Below are 20285 nucleotides of genomic sequence, written 5' to 3'. Positions count from 1 at the left end.
TAGATACACAAATCGACACGTACGTTTACAATAATAGCCGCATAGTCTGTGCTTTTAAATTTTAAACAACATAAAAAAACGCTGATTTGTAAATATTCGGAAGTCAACGTGATTTAGGGAGGGGTTATACAAGAAGTAAAATAAATACCTGTTTTTCAAGTATCCTTATGACTTAGCGTGATTATACCCACTCTGGGTAATAGATCGTAACTAGACCAGTTCTCGTGGGCCACTTAAAAAAATCTTTATAGAACAATTTTCATATATTTGTTTCCATCTCTTCTGCCCTCTTGGCCAGATCTTAAAAAATGTCTTTGAAAACAGTTCATTCAAATAATAATCTAAATCCTTCTGGTGGTTGACGGCTTGCTAGCAGTATGTCCAGCAGGTGGGGGTAGTGCATCTTTATGCTATTGTTTTACTGCGAAGAAAAAGACGTAACGCGGAAGTTTGCTTTCATTTTCTGAATATTTTCACACTGGATATTTGTTTATAATTGTAGGACTTTATTAGTTATGCTTTGATTATTCTTTTTTTCCTTAAAATATTTCATCACATACGCTTTGAGGATATGGCTATTTTATATACGATCAGAAGAAATTAGAGGTTGTCGTACTAGTTAGATATTTCATGTCTTTTGGTGGAATTTCTGCAGGCACTAACCTCAGTTTGAAGGATCTTTGACGGGCTGTCTTAATGCTGTGAGGACAATAATGGGTTCAGTTTAATGCCACAAACTATTTTTCGTGTTATGCAAACCAGCATATGTTTGTTTACCAATATTATGCCACTATAGCAAAAAACAAACCCTCCAAAAAGTGAGTAGAGAAACTACAGCTGATCGTGAATAATCGTGAATAATGCTGGACTGTATGTCGTCAGTGCGGTTCTGGTTTGGATCAGGTCGTCCTGGCTTCTGCCTGGGGACCTCTTTATTGGTAACACTCATGCTACTGATGTATGCTGGGGGCATCCAGGCAAGTCTCAGTGTTGGTCCAGGAGGAGACTTCCCGAGGTTCACAGGTAACCCTTTTTTTGAGTTCAGATCTCACAGACAAGAATTGGTAAAAATCAAAACATATGCATGACCTCTTCCCCTCCTCAGATGTGTTCCTGTATGCTCTCAGCCATGATGAGCTGCCCTCTCTGCTGGTCAGTGTAGCTCTGGTGCTGCTGCTTGGATCTTGTCAGGAGCGCCGCTGGGGGACACTCGCCTTACTCGTCCTCTCCACCCTGACAATCATCGCACTACCTTTTCTTTACACCCTGCTCCTCTTTATTGGTGGGGGTGAGGCGAGCCGGATCTTTGGCTTCTCTGCCGTCCAGCTTGCTTTATTTACAGCACAGTGTCGACAGGTGACACAGAGGAGGGTGCTGAGATGTCTGCCTGTCTGGTTTCTCCCGTGGCTTTTTCTGCTGATTGGTCTGCTGCTGCTGCCCGGGACACCAGCTCTGCTTCACTTCTGTGCAATATGCATTGGGCACAACTGTATCCTACCCCGATTTTGCAATTGTTTGAAACCAAAAGCATTATATTGTGATTTATAGAGAAACAATTTTACTTGTTTTTTGACTTATTAGGACTTTTACTATTAGCTCACTTTTCTCTTATTTTTCTTGAACTCTCAATTTGTTTCTCCAGGTTTAAATCTTTGATGATGTTCATTTCCATATTCATAAGTCTTTCTATATAATACTTAATGTATCGCTCAGATCATCAGCCCTTTATCGGGATGTTACAGGAGCTGGAGGAGTCCAGAGTCTTGGATTTCATCCCTGACTGGATGTATGTTTCCACCACAGCCAGGTTAAGGTTGCCTAGCTACGCTACCTCACACAGGTGTGACTCATTTCGTTCACATCACAAGTCTCAATGAACATTCATTGGTCTTAACCTGTGTTTATTCTGAACATTTTAACCTCGTGTGTTGTCACAGATCTCAACCAGTTTCTCAGACGATACCCGTAGATCAGTCAGCTGCTGTCCCAATGAACCAACCTTCTGCTTCAAACCACCGCTCATGGATTGAACCTTTGCCTGCCTGGATAATGGAGGAGTCTACTGTGACTGCTGAGGCAGAGGTGCTGGAGGAGCAGATGCTTAGAGCGGGGATACTGGCCTCATTACAGGATGCTCCCGATGATCCTGGTGCAAAAGTGGAGGTTCCTAAATCATCGGTTTCCTCTTTGCGGTTAGTAATAACTTAATATCTTGAATTTTATGTCAGTATGCAGATGTGTGTGTATGTATTTTTTTTTTTTTAAACCTAGTACTACTCGATTTTCTCATAGAATACTGTGGAAAAGTCTTGAGACATCCCTCTTTGTTTTTACAGTGTGCTTCCAGACTTTCTTTTAAGTTGTCTTGAGCAATGTTTAAAGGTCTTCTGACATTGGCTGCTTTTCCCTGTATTTTCTATTTAATCCAGGAATGGCTTTTCTTTTTTCTTGTTTTTTTTAAACCATTTAACACCGACCTATCAATCATTCGAGCATATAAAAGGTTGTGCTTAGACACTTTGTTACTAGCAGCCCGTCACAAAAATACATTATTTGTCATTTGCTCAATTTTTTTGCTTGAATCTTTGAAAACTCCCTAAGAAAACACAGTTTGACAAATATAAAATAGTTTTGCACCAATGAGGTGATTCCCAAAAGCTATTAGCTGAAAACTTAGCACGGTGCGCAGCGTCGTGAGTGGTGGCTCAAGACTTTTGCACAGTACTTTATATATACTTACACAAAGTTTCCTCCTAGTCTTCAGCAGCTGGAGAAGATGGGCTTCCCCACAGAAAAAGCTGTTGTGGCTCTAGCAGCATCAAAACAGCTAGATGGCGCCATCTCCTTGCTTATAGAAGACAGCATCGGAGAACAAGCTGTGGTGGTATCTAAGGGGAAGAGCCCACTGCCACCAAACACCTAACTCGCCTCACAAGTCTGGACCGAAGTTATGCTTGGGTTTTGCTGAGCTTCAGTATGTTCCCCATGGGTTAATTGAAAAACTATTTTATTGATAAAAATTAGAGATGGCACGATACCACTTTTTTATGTCCGATACCGATATCATAAATTTGGATATCTGCCGATACCGATATGAATCCGATATAATGTTTTTTAATCAACAAAACTGTTTTTTTTTTTAAATATCTTGCTGCATTTTGTATAAGTTCATACTCAAGTTTAAAACAACAACTACACTAAAGCTATTCTGTTATACCTGTATGCAAAAAAAAATATTTCATACTTCAGCAATACTGATCAATCTAATAAACTTAAACCTACACCATCCTCCCTATTCTGGTATTTTAAAGAGTACTTAGCATAAATATTAAGCAACCTAACTAATAGGGTTCCAACTCCCAGCAACAACAAAAATAAATAAATAAAAAATAGGGAACCACCCCTCACGCTCCACCTCATGATGCTTAATCGACGTAATCAACCTCAATTTGATGCAGTGTGAAAAAAAAATGCACAGAAATCAATTATTTTTCAAGAAATATTAAATAGATTCAACATCTTTCTTCAACAAAATTGCAGACTGCACAGATGGTACCTTCCCAAAGGAAAAAGTACTATAGCTTACTAGGGTATATATATTAGACTTAATAGTCACTATATACAGTAATGGACTTCTATTCATTTTACATCAAATTAAAACTTTGGGTGTCAGATAATTATTTATTAAAAGCTAGACATTTTAAATGAGAATAAGAAAGAAAAGTATGTCTTTGTGCCCCCTTTTCCCTGTTCATGCCCTATCGGCCCCCCTGGCTAAACTTTGCTAGATCCGCCCCTGCACAGTTACCAGCCGTCAGCTACGTAGAAAAAGATCCTCGAGTAGAAAGTAATAATAAATAAATTCTAACAACAGCTTATCAAGCTTAAACGTTCTGCTGTTGTTCAGCCGCTGGTTTCCTCTTTCTGGTGCAAAGTGGGCCAAAAACAAACAAGAGAGACGGACTCGCGACAGAAAAGCCGATCAGCTGATCGTTAAGCAGTTTCATGATTGAAGTAGCAGCCAGAAGAGGCAGTCGCTCCATATATCGTTTGGTAAGATTAACGCAGGAATGCTTTACAAACATTCAGAGATGGACTTACACACTTGCTTTACTTCTCTCGGGGATAACTTTGTCGGAGATGAAATGCCGGGTTGCTAGCGAAGCTCCAAATGCTATCCAGACCACTGACAGGTCCCGCATGCCACAGCCGCTCTATCACGTGATGCATACTGCTCCGACGTGCTAACGTTCTGAGGTGAGTTACGGCGTGTTGCAAGTTTTGTGAGGTGCTTTCGTGATATTTAATGGATCGGATTACATTTTTTATTTTTCTCCGATATCCGATCCAGTAATTTAGGTCAGTATCGGACCGATACCGATACGTAATATCGGATCGGTCCATCTCTAATAACAATTACAGCCGTGAGTGTAGATGCAGAGTTTAGATTTTCTGTATATGCAAAGATAAATGTATGGTGGAAAGAGTGGATGTCATTTTATTTATCAAAGTGTTTAATGAATACTGGTGTCATGTAAAAAAGAGAAAAAAAATAAAATAAAAAAATAAAAAACAGTGGACATTATTTTATTACACCGATCATCTAGACAGGATTATATTAACACTGTAAAACATTTTGCAAGAAAAAAGTTAAAAGTATGAAATGGTTACACAACAGCATACAAAATAAACTACAGTTCATTTTAAATAGTTTCACAATAAATGCAGAAAAAAAAGTCTTTTCATCATAACAGTATAAGCAGTTTACCAGCACAACAGTGGTAAAAGTATATTCAAGTTAACGTAACAGTTTTGCCATTTTCTCCATGTGTGTGTGTGTGTGTGTGTGTGTGTGTGTGTGTGTGTGTGTGTGTGCGTGCTAAAGATCATGAAATATCCTGTGAGGTCTGTTTTCCTTTCAACATGTTTCCAGATTGCAACATCATTTATGGCTGTTTCTAAATATCTGGAGGCTTAAACAAGATGCAAATGTTTGTGCACGTTTACCAAGTTTAAATGTCGAAACGCTTTATCAGTACATACTTTAGAGGAGGAGGGGAGGGACCAGAACAGTACAAATCACCGTTATCAGCACTTATCTCAGTTAGTGAACGGATCACTTAATCTTTTTAGTGCACTACATAACATTGAGTTAAACAATATGATAGAAGCATAACAAATTACATACTATAGGAGGAGTTTTGTTTGTGTAGTCGTGTCCCGCAAACTGTACAGACTCCATGTGCTTAAATAATGAATTCTGTTTAGGTTGCAGTTATATTGTGAAAGCAACAAAAACTCAAATCCAGTCACTTTTCTCACATCTGACTTCTCTTTCACATGATTACTCTAAATGACCTTTATTCTCCAGGACCGTTTGTAGCTCGAGGAGCACCACAGAAGATTCAGATTTTTTCATCATCCTAATTGTGAGGCTTGGAGTTCTGTAGCCAAACAAATGAAAAACAGAAAGAGCAGCTGGAAGTATTGTGTAAAGGTAAATTGTTTGGTTATGGCGATGGATGGGGTTCGAACTAGTTCTCAGGTTCCCGATGGAGCAGGGCATTGTCGAGTACCAGTGGAGTTTCCCTGAGGTGTCCCCCATCCTATATTAGATGATACAGCCCAGAGAGGGTGTCAGTTAACGTCTAACTCTGTTGAGTGTTGATGAAACTTATAGGAGGGGAAGTCAAGCCTCTCCCCCCGCCTGTGATCCTCAGGGTGAGCCAGGGGGTGGCTACTTTCCTCGAACCTTGGTGTCGGAGGACAGAGGAGAAGCAAGTCGATGTGGAATTGAACCTGATCGCTTATCTCTGTAGAAACTAGGGGAGGATGTGCCAAACGGTCCATCCCCAGACCCTAGATCAGGCTCTGTTGAAGAAAGACAGCAGTTGGAACGGCACTTCCGTCTCCACCAGTATGTGTGCACTTTGTAGTCCTAATCCAAACCTATAAGTGGATTCTTAACTTGTTTTAGGCAAGCTGCAGCTGACTAATATGTTGTTGACTAATATGCTTTGTGTGTTTCTTATAAACTTGTTGGAAAAATGTCCATCTTAATTTTCCAGCACCCTTCAAATGGTCCAGAATGAGTCCAAAAGATGAGCTAATTTAAAAAAGAAGAGCACCAATTCATCACACTGGAAAAGCCAAAACCAGTGACAGTTTGGCACATTTTTATTTTCAATCATTTTATTGTCAGGGTGTAGACCTCTGAGTCTTTCTACTTCACTATGAAACAAGCTGATAATTCTTTAATATTAGGTAAATATTTATATTTTTTAATTATTATTGGTGCTCAGAAGTGTACCAAGTGAGACAAACTTAAAGTTGTGAGAAGAGAAAAATCCACAAACATCTATAAGTAAAACCTTGGCAGAAGATTGTAGGCTCACATGTGTCATAGTACCAAAACAGCTTATTTAAAGGATTGCATTTCTTAAAACACATCTACAACAACATTTCGTAGTTCAGTTACTGATTATCAGAATTTGCTTTTAGCTTCTAACACTTTAGATCTTGTCAAGAAGGTAAGTGGGGGCCAGCAGTTCTGCGGGTGAGGATGTCTCAGCGTTACCTGGCCAGATGATAGCCTCCAGCAGTGTCACCCTGCGAGTCAGAAGCTCAAGGTCTGCCTGCAAGTTGTGGAACATCTGCAAGCTAATGTCCTATCAGAGAGCAGTGACAGGGGGGGACTGTGTGAGGGTGTGGAAACACGAGCCCGAGTCCTGGGGCTGCTCGTGACTGTTCCCACCCCTCGGTAGGTAGAGTGGGGGTTTGAGTCGCCCACCTTTGACCCCTGCCTAAAGCTGACCCTGCCGCAGGCCTCCTACTCACCATGAATACCGATCATAGTCTCGAGGATTAAAACCCTCTCGGCTAAGATCTTCAGCGCCTCTCTGATCTGATGTATTCCGTCCCCCTGTGAAGATAGATACAGCCGTCAAGGTAAGGAGCACAAGCTAAAGAACTGCTCGCCAAGGTGCAAGTCATTTTTCTCAACACAGTCCAGCAGTTAGAAGGTTAAAACAGTCCACACATCTGCCCAGCACTGTCAGATATTATCCATTCCCTGTATTTCTCTACGCCGCCCTCATACTCGGAGCATGCTTCCATATATAGTCAGTCTCTGCCATGCTGGGCTGGGCAACATCAGCATGCACATTATGGACCTGCATCATGCTGGTGACATAACACTGTTCCAGGATATGCATTTGATCATGCCATCTGCATCTTTTTGTCAGGCAGCAGTTCAGCCAGGAAAATATGTTTGCTTTAGCGCTACAGTTTCATTCTTAGCACTGTGGTTACAACAGTAACCCACCATCACCTGACAGAATGAAGCCAGACTAGATTTACTCTCAAGTCTGTTGTCTTTTGTTAAAGGATGAGCTAACAATTCACGAGTCATACCTTCAAACAGAACACAAGTAGATGAAAAAGAAATATAGAGCATACAGAGACAGCTAAAAGTGTAGACATCACAAAAGAGAGCGTGCAGACAATAGCTGATGATTTGGGTGATTCCCACTACAAAATGCAGCAATTAATACAACCTTATGTTTAAAGAAAAAAGGCAAAGTTATTATAAACAATGTAACTTTAGAGATGGCAGCAGCATTTCTGATTCAGATTAAACTATGTCAGATTTGGGACAAAGGACGTTGTTATTAAGACACTGATGGTCTCCAGAGAACAAATTCTAGTTTGTGAATCATCTCCTGAATGAGCTGGAGGTGAGCATTTGTCGTTTTAGTAAAATATCTTAGCATTATTGGTTAATCGCCATGATGCTCGATACAGGTTTTCAAAATCCCCTCAGGATGAGTCTTGATCCTCTGACCGTTCATCCTGCATCACAATCACGTCATAAGTTTAATCTATCAATAAGCCGCACCTCCTAAAAATCAGTAAACATATTATGCTTGTTGGCTTTAATGCAGCCTCACAGACACTCTTTGGAAGTTTACATCTACTTTGCCTTTTTTCTGTTTTTAACCGCACTCTGTTATTAGTCATTAGATATACTTTTAGTTGATTAACACATCCAGATAAGAGAATAGTTTATTCAGTATAGCAATTTAGGACAAATTCATGCAAGGTTGCATTGGGGGAGAAAAGGGGATAGCTGTATCCACTCCACTCACACCACATCAACACCTCTAAACCAACACCACCCACCACTGACACATATGGAGTGATTTGGCATATACATTTCGCACATTTCTTCTGTGAGTCACTGAATATTCGATAGTCTGTGAAATCAGTTTGTTTTAATTCACATGGAATAATAAAGAATTTTGCCTTTAAAAGGACATGACCGCATCGAGCTGTTCTCTTGGTATGTTTTTGTATTTTTAGATGTATATGCCAAAGTCAGATGCTGAAAAGATGACTGTGAAAGGTAGCCATGGGGACAGCAGCTTGCAGAGGGAGCTTTAGGGTCAAGAGGACAGCAGTCCAGAGCACACCCCGAGGACCAAACAAAAACACGTTAACGTACAAACACACACAGATCAAACGATACAGTCATATATGATCAAACATAAACAACAAAGTAAAGCAGAGACCACGTGACAATCAACAGTCTGAAAAGTCTGAGCCTGAGAGAAAAAAAGATGCTGCTCAATCACCACTTTGTGGTCAATCACCACCACAAATATGGTGACTGCAAACAGATCAAAGCATAAACTGAGAACTTGGCTACACAGTGAAGAGATGATGACATGAATAAAAATATCTTACATTTGGATTGCTCTTGTAAAATGAGAAACAAGTGAAAGAAATGTAAGGATTAAGCATACGTTTCATGCCTAATATTAAAACTTTTGAAACCTCCTGACTACGACTTCTTGTTCAGGTTGTGTGTCACCATTTGAACTGTGAACTACCAGCAGCTGGCATCTTACCGGCAATCCCTTCTCTCCCAGTTCTCCTTTTGGTCCTGGTGCTCCCTGTGAAGAAATGTTAACAGAAAAATTGGTGTGATGCAGCAGTTCACATCAAAAGAAAGAGCACATTCTCTCTCTGATTGCAGCTTTGTTGGTCAATGTGGTTTACAGTGCTGCTGGTGAATGTAGTTTATACTAAAATAACCCAATATGACAGGGTGTTGATATTCTCCCCTTTTCTACATGCAGAGGTGGCTTACCGGCTCGCCGCTCAAGCCCCTCTCTCCTGGGTAACCTGAAGGTCCCTGAAAAATCAAAGACTTGTGTCATTAAGTTGTCAAACAAAGAAAAAACAGCTAAATCTTTCGAAAGAGTCCCTTAAAAAAACCAAAAAAACAAACTAAAGCTTTTTCCCCTTCGATAGTTCTCATTAACATTATGGTTGTGAAAAAGAAAGTACATCCTCTCTCACCTCTAAGGTTTTACATATTAGAGCATAGCAGAAAAAAAAATCATCATTGTATAGTCCTGATTACATTCTATCACTATTTATGTAACAAAAACAAATCCAAATTCAGAAGCAAGACAAAACCGAGAAGCGAAGAAAATCTGAAACAGAATGGCTGGAAGAGAAAAGAATCGTTGTGTTGCAATGAACCAGACAAAGTCAAAAACCTGATTCAGATGCTGTGACGGGGCCTTAAGAGAGCTGTGCATCAACAAAATAACAGTGAGCCAAAATTCTTCACGCTGATTACAGTTGCTTCAAGTTATTACTGCTAAAAGTGGTTCAAGTAGTTTCTGAATGATGGGGATTATGATGAGGAACACATAACCATGAAGATAAAATGTTAATTCTTTGTGTTTTTAATATTTATATTATTATCATTATTGCAAGAGAAGAACGCACAAAGTGACATATTTATGGGTTGATCGTTGTATGAGATATAAAAGTCTGAAGACATTAAGCACCGCACATATAAATCTAAATAAACATGTACTTGCTTATTGAATCATCTGATTGTCTTGCATATATTATGTTCTTTAACTGCATTGAGAACATGTTAATAAATATTAATAATAAACTAATATTGTCTTACTGTACCGCACTGCACTGCATGTGCTTTTTTACTTTTCTCTGAATATGTCTACAAACTTGTCTTTTAGCTAAGCTTTTTATATTTTCAAAAATGTAATTAACATGCGCTGTGCCTCCATCCAACAAATCAATAATCTAAGCCAAACTTTACTCACTCTCTCCCCACGTTCTCCCTTTGGCCCCACGGGGCCCTGCGTTCCAGGCACTCCAGGTTTTCCCTGTTTTGAGGCAGAGAGGAAATTGAAAATGACACAGATAAATTTGTACAAAAACAAATCTAATGCAGCGACTATCGTGCACTGCTGTGCTGTGAGCAAACTTACATTTTGTCCTGCTGGACCAGGAGGTCCTACCGGGCCTTTAGGACCTGGGGGACCTGAAAAACAGATTAAAAGATTTATATTAGCACAAGAGTTTTGTGTTTTACACCTTTTTAACCTGACATAGTGACACACAGAACCTGTAGGTGTTCATAAGTTTATGTTATCAAAGCCTTTATCTTCAAAATGGAGAAGAAAGATCAGTGGAGATTATGAAAAGCATATTAAAAGAAATAAATATAAAAAGCATCACTGACAGGCATCAGTATATACAGTTAGGTCCATAAAAATATGGACAGAGACAATCATTGACTTTTAAATGAAACAACTCAGATGCAGTTAAAGTGCAGACTTCCAGCTTTAATTCAGTTTGTTGAATAAAAAGATTGCATAAAAATGTGAGGAACTAAAGCATTTCTAACTCAATCCCTTCATTATAGGGGCTCAAAGTAATTGGACATATTTAATAACTGAAAGCTCAGTCATTCATCAATGACAGCCTGAAGTCTAGAACTCATGGACATCACCAGATGCTGGGATTCCTCCTTTTTCATGTCCTGCCAGGCCTTTACTGCAGTAGCTTTAAGTTTCTGTTTGTTTGTTTGTGGGCCTTTCTGTCCGAAGTTTCATCTTCAACAAATGAAATGCATGCCTAATTTCTTTAAGATCAGGTGACTGACTTGGGCATTCAACAATATTCCACTTCTTTGCTTTAATAAACTATTGGGTTGCTTTGGATGTCACGCAGTCTTCGTGCAGTCTTCTCTGTATGGTAGACTTGGATATCAAAATGTCTGCCTCCTGGATAGTGTTGTTCACTTGTTGTTGTGAAGGAGTTTATCATTACCCTGCAAATAATTCTGCAATCATCCACCACTATTGTCTTCTGTGGACGTCCAGGTCTTTTTGCATTGCTGAGTTCACCAGTGCTTTCTCTCTTTCTCATTATGTACCAAACTATAGATTTTGCCTCTCCTGCCATTGTGGCAGTTTTTCGGATAGGTTTTTCTGTTTTCGCAGCTTAAAGATGGCTTGTGCAGCCTGCATGGAGAGCTTTGGCTTCGTATACCCTTAAAAGAAAACTGAAATGAAAGCGTCTACACATTTTGTCCATGTCCATTATAGAAGTATAATTAGAATTATTATTAGAATTATAGAATGTTTCCGAAAACAGGTAGAAAACCAAAACTTGTGTCAGTGTCCAAACTGTACACAATAAAAATATAATAACACAGAAAAAGATCATAACACAGTGAGATACTGCACAAGATGTTTGTTCATTCAAACTGTAAGACATGCAAAGGGGCTGTGTTCATTTTGCATATTTGAGTTTGTTTAGAGTGTATACAGAGTTGTGACCACACCTAAGTGTAGTCATCAGTGTGTGGACTTGTTTTTGAAGGATATTTCTTTCTTTCTGGACATCTGGTTAAGAATGAAAAACATTTACTGCCTGTAACATTGCACCAGTTTGGTAGTGGCTCAGTGATGAGCTGAGGAGGTATATCCATGGAGGGATGTACAGACCTCTACAGGCTAGGCAACAACACCCTGAATGCCATTAGGTATCAGGATGAAATCCTATGACCCACTGTCAGACCCTACACTGACACAGTGATTCCCGGGTTCCTCCTGGTGTACTACAATGACCTCATGTAGGGGAAGTATGCAGGCAGTTCGGAGAGGATAAAAGAATAAAAGAACTGATACCATTGACTGAGCCCTGCACACTGGCCTGACCTAAACCTAAATGTTTTTTGTCCCACGTTGCACCTCAGTGATCCCCTGGTGCAGAAGACGGGGGAGATCCCCCAGGACCTCGTCTGTCTTCTCATTAGCAGCCGCAGTGTTTTCAGGCATGCATACAAGCACGTGGGGGGCCATACAAACTACTATTGTTGATATTTTGGCAAAATCTACTAACCTGCTGCATAATTTTTCACTTTGATTTTTGTGGTGTCTTTGAATTCAGTCCTGTAGTTTAATATTTTTTAATAAAGCTGTTAAGAGTGTTTAATGCTCACCAATAGGTCCCGGAGGCCCCTGAGGTCCTGGAACAGGTATCCCTCGAGAGTCGTGGAAGGTGTTGGTGAAGAAAGGGTCTTTTCCACGATCTGGAAGTTGAAACAGAAAATGCACGTGTGTTTAAAGGAAAGCAGAAGCTATTGGTAAAGTTAAAATGAGTTCCTTTAAGCAGAAAAAAAATCCACTTTTGTAGCTTCACCATCTAAACAAACTCTTAAAATACCATTAATTTATTTTCCTCAGTTATAATACTGAGTTGAATTTATTTGTCATGCGTTTCATTCTATAAAAGGAGACTTGTGATATGAGTAACATCATCTGTCCTCCCAATGAGCTCCACAGAACAAATTATATTTTGGTTATATTTCCATATGGTGCTGTTTTTGATTAGGTTCTAATTTGGTAGCCAAGCTCGATAAGCGAGCCATATTTTGCCTGTGCCAAATAAGAAATTGGTCATTCACCAACATTTCATAAAGAAGCAAAATGGCAAAATATCTCATAATAAGAAACATGAACTTCTTGATCCAACTACATGCACCCTGTTAGGCATCTTAGTGGATGGTTAAGTTTTTGTGTGACAAATCAGCCTTACCTCTAGAGGGCAGTGTACTCCAATAAACAGTCAAACTCAATCTCACGACTTCGCCAGGGCAGTAAAATATACTAAACTGTAGTTTGATACGTATAAAAGTTCAACATGACATAACAAAAAAGTTTCCACTGTTGAACAGCACTGACTGTACATGTACAGCCACATGTGTTCGAAGAGGAAGGGCCAGTTGAAGAGGGTGGTTCATGTGTGAATGTTAGAGGAAATGTACGTTTGTTGGGTCATTTTATACTGTCAGGAAACACAGGTCCAATCACAGCATGAGGCCTCAGGAGAATTAGAGAGAAGGTGGAGGAAGAGAACCCAGAAACATCCTTCAGCTGCCTGATTCTTGTTGCACACCACTAAAAAAAATCAGGGCTGCTTTTTTGTATCTGATACTCTTCATTTCCTGCTTACAACAAACTGGAATCTGTGGCTTGACGTAACATGAAAATCTGCTCGACCACTAACAAACACTGAGGTCATGCTTTTAAACAGTCCTGTTCTTAAGTACTACGTGTTGGCCGCTGGTTTAGGAACCCTCTCCAGTCCTGCAGACGGGAATTCCAACATCCTGATGCAGATGTCGAAGCCAAATAATCCAGTGTTTTCCAAAGGAAGCTCTGCACAGAACCCCCGTCTTATGTTCCCTGCTGTTACTTTGATGTGAAAGAAATGACCCACAGTTTCGGAAATAATCATGCCAACCTCTAGCCTGCGTCTCCACACAGGAACCCGGAGCCTGCAAACGGGTGTGCTGCATATTTTGTTTTTACCACTGAACCCATGTATAAAACCCGCCTGTGTGCTGACCTTGGAAGAGCTGGTGTGGGCCCCCATCTGTCTGTCACCCCCTCCACCCCCACCTCTTCCCTCAGCTGCCTGAGCGACCTACATCTGGAAGCTGTTGAGTGACATCAGGGGTGGACAGGTTCTCATCCCAGCATGTGAAGTCTGTGTCAATCTCTCTGTCTCTGACTCCATTTAACACTCTTTGATTCTGTCCTACTTGGCTGGTAGACAACAAGGAGCAAGTAGCAGTTAAAGGATTAACGTCATCTTGCCTGTTTCCTATTCTCTTTGTTTCTTTTGTAAGGCTGCTATAGACACGTGAACATTAGTTTAAAGAGTCAAGCTGGAAGTCTTTAAAATTGATGTCACCCTGCCTGAATCTGTGTGCGTACACAAGCTGATTTTGTTTGGACGTGGAGTAACAGTGACTGGTTTGGCTCAAAAACACACCAATTCATGCGAGAAGGTGGTGACATCTGACATGGACCTATTTACCATTTGGACATCTAGGTCCGTTAATAATAGGTTATGAAAAGTCATAACTGGAACCAAAGTAAAAGAGCAGAACCAATTTTTATAAACAAAAAGGAATAAAGTCACATTTAAATGGAATATACAGCAAATCAAGCGGAAGTGGGCTGTTTTTAAAAAGTCCTAACAGCTGACGTCCTTTGAGATGGAGATGCTTTAGTTTGACAATAAAGAGACTGAAAATAAAAAATAAATTGGGGTTTATGGAGTTAAATAGAAGTGTTGTACCCCAAATCCCCATCTTTGCTTGAGGCTGACAGCTGATGGCTACATTACTAGGTAGTAGCACAGCAGTTAACAGCAGTTAAGCGAAAAGGTGTAAAAAAAGTTTAGAATAAAAAAATATTTTTTTACTGAATTTGAACTTTGCTCCTTAACAGCGTGAAATGATTCGATTTATCAAAAACCTAAATGGGTATTTTAAATGTTTGTAGTGAATTAGTGTCATAATAACTACATGAGGTCTCTTAGTTGCGCAGGGTCTTACTGTGGTCTGGTTCTGGGATGCGGGCACTGGCTGGTGCTGGGGAACCTGCAGGGCCCGGAGGCCCCGGTGGGCCAGGCGGGCCTGGAAGGCCTCTCCCTCCTGGCAGTCCTGTTGGACCACGGGGGCCTGGGAGTAGGCATGACAGAAAAATCACCATGGTGACAGACGTTCTGTACAGCAGGGATGTGTCACAGCGAAATAAGACCTGAGTTTCCTCTGAAGAGGCACAGCTCATGGCAGAATGATAAATGACTGTGGCTTATGTGACGACAAGAGGACAAACAACAGAGAGGAAAAAGATTAGATAAAGTGTTGAGTGATGCAACATAGTGTCTCTTAGGAGTGAGTGTGTGTCTGTGTCTACATGTGGAGTAAGATCAGGAGCTAGACTGAACAGGAGAGGTGTATAAACTTTCTTTTGTCTATAGTTAACTAGAAGATGGTCTTTAATTTACCAGTGCTGGCATCTTTACAATGGGAAATTCAAATAAACACAATAAACTCTGCAAAGTGTTGCTTGGACTGGTTCACAGTAAATTAAATGCTCTCTACATACACAAAAATGGCAAATCTGTAAGTGCGCATAAGCAAAAGGGACCCTCGTCACCCCCAAGCGTTATTTTGAAGATGGAAAAAAGCACCACAGTGACATCTGACCTCATTGTTTGGATTCCTCTGAGGTCAGGCTGTATGCTGAACACAACCTCTCTCCATCCACCACCTTTTTTGTATATATACTAAATGACATTTCATTATTTACAGATTTTCAGCATAATATATTGCATCTGATTTGACATTTTTACTGATCGCAGTAAAGAAACAGCAGCAAAACCAGCTGCTTTGGCTACTTCATGAAGATCGCAAGCTGCAAGATGCAGCACAGTGTTCAGAGGGCCAGAAAAAGCAGCTCTTTAAAGCCTTTGTGACATATTAGGGAAAACAATTTCAGTTTTTCTTCTAGGATAATGGTTCCCCAGAGCAACTATGGGATGATATGGCAAAATATTAGTCAGCATTTTAATACGACTCTCCTGTAAGTTATCAGGGCTCGTATCATATCATACAACATCACTTCTCCTAACTACAGCTGTTCACTTTTGATTTTTCCCACAACCTCTGGCTTAAGAAACATATTTATCTACATTTAGCATGACACTGGATGCATTCCAGGCCTGTGTTTATCTTTCTCTTTGAGTGTTAAAAAAACAAAAATAAAAATCAGTACAGTAAAATAAGAAAACCACAGCGCTGCTTTTGGATACCTATGAAGTAATGGAGATAGAAAAACACCAACACCAAAGGGGCATATGGAAATCATAAGGCTCTGGGATTTCGTATACGTATCGCTTGTGTTCATTTCAATTGAAGTCACATGGTGGGTTTGTAGTTCAGCGTTTGCTCCAAATCTCATCTTTACCCAGCAGCAGGCAGAGAGCAGGGGTCACATGTTAGCCTGAGAGGAGAGGCACTCCCTTCACGATCCACAGCAGAGGAATAACAGCTTATAGCAAGAGCAGATGTTGTGACACACTTATAGACCGCCATTTACTTTATTCATTATTTAAGTCACAGCTGCCTCCGGATTTACGTTTTTCCCCGCAGGTCATTTATTATTTGTACATAACAACTGAACTCTGAATCTGTGGAACAGATTTATGATCCCGTGTCTGTTCTGGCTGCCGACCATGAAAAGCAACACATGTTGGGGAGTTTATATAAAGTCAGAAAACAAATACTTTGCTACTTTGCTTCTGGAGCATGCACTTTTTAGAAACCTATGATTTTCAAAGCCAACCAGCAAAATACTCAAATTCCAGTAAGTTACCAGCAGGCCTCAAGGGGGGTTGGATTGTCCCAGCATTTAGTGCTGGAGGGTCTGCACGCCGACTGAGAGGTTTGAGGGAAAGACAAACGCTCTGGATATGGACATCACAGGTCAGGAGGAGATACTCTCCTGTTGTTTTCATAGCCCTTTGGCCTCTTGTTAGCCATTGTTCCACAGACAATAGTGACTAGATAGGCAATAACTAAACAGCTGATCTGACATACCCTCTCTCTTAGTGGCACACATGCAACTTTACAACAGGACGAGGTTTATTTGTTACTCTTATCTCTGCTAACAAAGACCTTTTCCTTGAGTCCACCGTTACCTGCTGGTCCAGGGGATCCTTTTGATCCAGGGGCTCCAGACGGGCCCCTTGCCCCGGCCCCACCTCGAGGCCCAATAGGACCTGGCAGCCCTTGAGACCCTGGCTTCCCTAAGAGAAGGAAACAGCCATGAGTAATCGCAAAGCCCTAACTGGTTTACATCTTAAGTAGTTTTACATCAACTGAAAGTTACAATTTACCATCTCTGCCAGGAAGCCCATCTCTTCCCTTTTCACCCTGAGGACCTGAAATTAAAACAGGAGAGGTTTGATAAAAACAATCCAAGTATAATCCACCAAAGGATGAGGTGCAAACAGTCACAGGAAGAATGTGTCATTGTGTTTATAGGTCAGTATTAGGGCTCATTAAATGTTTTAGCTAGAAAATAAAACATTTTTAAAGTGCCAATTTTATATACATTTTAAAGGGCTAGTTAATTCTAACACAGGAAACTGATTTCCCTTACCTAGGCAACTCTTGGGGTTTATGTAAAGCTTTGGTTGTAGTGATTTTGGGAATACTTTATTAAAAGGAAGCAATTTTACACATCAGATTTCATTTGCAGCTCTTCCATTATTGGAAACAGTCGTATAAAACCTGCAGAGAACAGCGTAAAGACATTAAATGATTTCATTTATATCAGAATCTATTAAGGTCTTATTCAGCAGAACCTCCACCAGAACAGTTAAGCAACACCCCACACATAGTGGTGCTGAAGAACAGGCAGAATGAGGAAAATCTAAACCAAGCCTTCACTATGCATTACATAAGAGTGCACTTTGGCCTGAAGGTGGCACCAGAGGAAAACTCACAGGGTGCTGGTTTAGAAATGGTTTATCCTGTGGGGAGAAGGAACTGGTTCAGAAAGATGTTTTATATTTCTGATTTACAAATGGATCAGGGAGCTTTTTCTTTGACACAGGGAGCAGTGGATGAGCACTGGGGAGTAACTCAGCCAGAGCGGTAGACCAAACAGCACTCAATTTCTCCAGGTTTGTCTCATTTAAGACAAATAAAAGTCTTTAATTTGAAAGTCCAGTAAATCAAATCTTTCTCTTGCTGATGGTATAACAACACTGATGACTGCGTCTTTAGCTGCAGCCAGTGCTGGGCTCAACTCCAGGAAAGGAGAGGACGCTCACAGAGCTGAAAGAGAGCTGCACTCTGACTTTTGTTAAAGGAAATAAGTGCGTGTGCATTGGGTGAAACAGGATACGATCAGAGGTGTGCAGGTAGCGAGCAGGAAAAGCTGCAAGGAATGATTTCTGACTTAATTATTAAACGTAAACGTTGACGGAACTAAATGGAAATGCCTAAACTTGACACGTGAGAGCAGGATACACCTACCTGCAGGTCCCTGCTCACCAGGAGCTCCCTGAGCGGGCACAGCCCCCATCAGTAACGAGGTCTCTGGAGCAATTCCCACTTTACCCTGAAGGTGGCGATGCGATATGGAGGCCGGAGCTGTGAGTAATTGGACCTGGTGCAGGAAAACATAAAACAAGCGCAGGTAATTAAAACAATACGATTGTTTAATGTAGGCCAGTCACGTTCCTCAGCGTTTCACATGCTGCGTCTGAACAAGTAAAAGTCTTCACCTTCTCCTCCAGCGTGTTCAGCCTGTCGCTCATAGCAGTGATTCGACTGCAGTTGAGACAATCTGAAAAACAGATTTTAGTTGGAGGAATCAGACATGTAAAGATGTGGCATACCTACTTTTAGGATTAGGCTTAAACTTTTTCTTTGATAAAGCTTATAGTGAGAGCTGGATCAGGTGACCCTGAATCATCCCCAATTATGCTTCCAAAGGCTCAAGCTGCTGGTTGACCTCACATGATCCACTGAGCACTGCTCTTTTACTCTTTTCACTCCCCGTGTGATGAAATGTCATTAGCTTTGTGCCTTCTTTCTCCTGCGGTTTGTTCTTTGTCCTCTATAGGTATCATGTGCAATGTGCTGACCCCATCACTCTGCTATTGATTGTTATTGTTATATCTTTGTTTTCCACCCTGGGCCTGGTTGTGAGGTTTTTACCTCCTAAACGGGAGCTGTTGTCTTCCCTCTGTTACCAACTAAATTACCAAGTTCTTACTTAAACCATCTCCCTACCTTTGTACCTAAAAGATCTTTTCCTCACTGTGTTATGCATCCTGAGATTAATTTTGTTGTGGTTTGGCATTACAAGAATAAAACTGAGATGAGAATTGCCGTCTAGTCAAAATAATATCGTATTCACAGTTACTTACTGGAGATTGCTTCTCCCGTGCGTGCAGGTGGCCGGCGTAGAGTAGATGGTTTTCTTAATGCCTCTTGAGCTACAAGCCGGTTTCCTGCATCTGTTTAAACCAAAAGACAAAGTGGAATAAATGTCAGTTCTGTGTTTTGCATTTGAAGTTTTTATAATTTCCTGAGCTTGACAACATAATATTTAGATCCCAAAAGGTTAATTCTGTTCATCTGGACGTAGCATTTTCAGTGGGAAACGTTTCGCCACTCATCCCAGTGACTTCTTCAGTCTCAGCTGACTGCAGGTTTCCCCAACCTTATAAGCAGTACCTTTGCACAAAGGTGGTTAGTGAGTGTATTTTCTAGTTTACCAGTGGCATTAGAGCTAAAATGATTGCTTGGGAAAGAAAAGGAAACCATACATCATCATCTGGTTTAAGTAAAGAGACTAAGACAGGAGTAGGCAACTCCAGGCCTCAAGTGCCGGTGTCCTGCAGATTTTAGATGCATCCTTGATCCAACATGGCTGATTCAAATTGCTAAATTACCTACTCACCATCTCTTGAAGTTCTCCAGAGGCCTGGTAATGAACTAATCATTTGATTCAGGTATGTTGGCCCAGGGTGAGATCTAAAACCTGCAGGACACCAGTGCTTGAGGCCTGGAGTTGTCTAACCCTGGACTAGGACAACGCTCATCTCTGATTCTCACCGCCAAACTGTAGGATTCAGCATTCAATTTTGTGTTTAACCTAATGTCATCACTCCAAGAATTCAGTTACAGACTGTGTTGTGGGTTCTATCACGACGTTTCACATACATGAAATTGAAAATGACCTCTGGGCTGTTTCTGTCCTCCAGGTGAGCCAGACAGAGCTCAGAAAGGGAAATTAACAGTGACAGTTGCAGCTCTTGTATGCGTTACATTTCCAAAGAACAAACACTGTGCTGCATTTCAGCCGAATTGTTTTGCTTTTGCCTCGTTCCTTTAAGGAGGATAGCATCGCAAGGCCTGGGAAAGAGGGCGTGTGAAGACAAACAATAGTTTCCTTGTTGAAAAAGAATGGGGCAGTCTCGGTCCGCATTCTGTTTTGCCTTCATTTTATGAAGTGTGGGAGTTTGTGTCCCAGGGTTGTAGATGATTTGAATGGGCAGACCTTTGTGGAAATGCT

At 40.7% G+C, this 20285-nt stretch overlaps 2 protein-coding genes across 6 annotated transcripts in view; one reads left to right on the top strand and one right to left on the bottom strand.

Annotated features, from left to right (window-relative positions):
- The first annotated feature begins 7 nt into the window (after positions 1-7).
- On the top strand, positions 8-4935 carry rhbdd3 (rhomboid domain containing 3). Its single transcript, XM_085425526.1, has 5 exons — positions 8-1023; positions 1106-1489; positions 1714-1840; positions 1938-2192; positions 2758-4935. Exons 1-5 carry the CDS (start codon positions 861-863, stop codon positions 2921-2923), a joined length of 1095 nt encoding a protein of 364 aa, XP_085281652.1. The 5' UTR covers positions 8-860; the 3' UTR covers positions 2924-4935.
- emid1 (EMI domain containing 1) overlaps positions 4809-20285 on the bottom strand; it is a 55773-nt gene continuing 40296 nt past the window's right edge. For 2 of the 5 annotated variants that reach the window (XM_085425521.1, XM_085425522.1), the window contains 13 exons: positions 19135-19224; positions 18487-18548; positions 18236-18368; positions 17089-17133; positions 16891-16998; positions 14741-14866; positions 12335-12424; positions 10314-10366; positions 10146-10208; positions 9152-9196; positions 8910-8954; positions 6578-6668; positions 4809-5871 (listed from right to left, as the gene is read on the bottom strand). In XM_085425521.1, coding sequence (XP_085281647.1) covers positions 5738-5871; positions 6578-6668; positions 8910-8954; positions 9152-9196; positions 10146-10208; positions 10314-10366; positions 12335-12424; positions 14741-14866; positions 16891-16998; positions 17089-17133; positions 18236-18368; positions 18487-18548; positions 19135-19224 — 1085 coding nt within the window. In that variant the 3' untranslated portion in view covers positions 4809-5737. Of the gene's footprint in view, positions 5872-6577; positions 6669-6837; positions 6923-8909; positions 8955-9151; positions 9197-10145; positions 10209-10313; positions 10367-12334; positions 12425-14740; positions 14867-16890; positions 16999-17088; positions 17134-18235; positions 18369-18486; positions 18549-19134; positions 19225-20285 lie in introns of those variants that run through there. The other 3 variants (XM_085425523.1, XM_085425525.1, XM_085425524.1) reach the window with 3 other exon arrangements.

This window comes from Rhamphochromis longiceps, linkage group LG12 (genome assembly GCF_057381845.1).
Source record: "Rhamphochromis longiceps isolate RC_006_pf linkage group LG12, R_longiceps_female_GT1.1, whole genome shotgun sequence".
NCBI lineage: Eukaryota > Metazoa > Chordata > Actinopteri > Cichliformes > Cichlidae > Rhamphochromis > Rhamphochromis longiceps.
Note: the sequence above shows the minus strand (reverse complement) of the source record. Positions and strands in the feature narration are given on the sequence as shown.

Excerpts from the sequence above, each read along its gene's own strand:
- rhbdd3 (XM_085425526.1), top strand. The coding sequence starts at position 861 with ATGCTGGACTGTATGTCGTCAGTGCGGTTCTGGTTTGGATCAGGTCGT. Across the intron at positions 1,024-1,105 it reads AGACTTCCCGAGGTTCACAG|ATGTGTTCCTGTATGCTCTC; the intron begins GTAACCCTTTTT and ends TCCCCTCCTCAG. Across the intron at positions 1,490-1,713 it reads AATATGCATTGGGCACAACT|ATCATCAGCCCTTTATCGGG; the intron begins GTATCCTACCCC and ends TGTATCGCTCAG.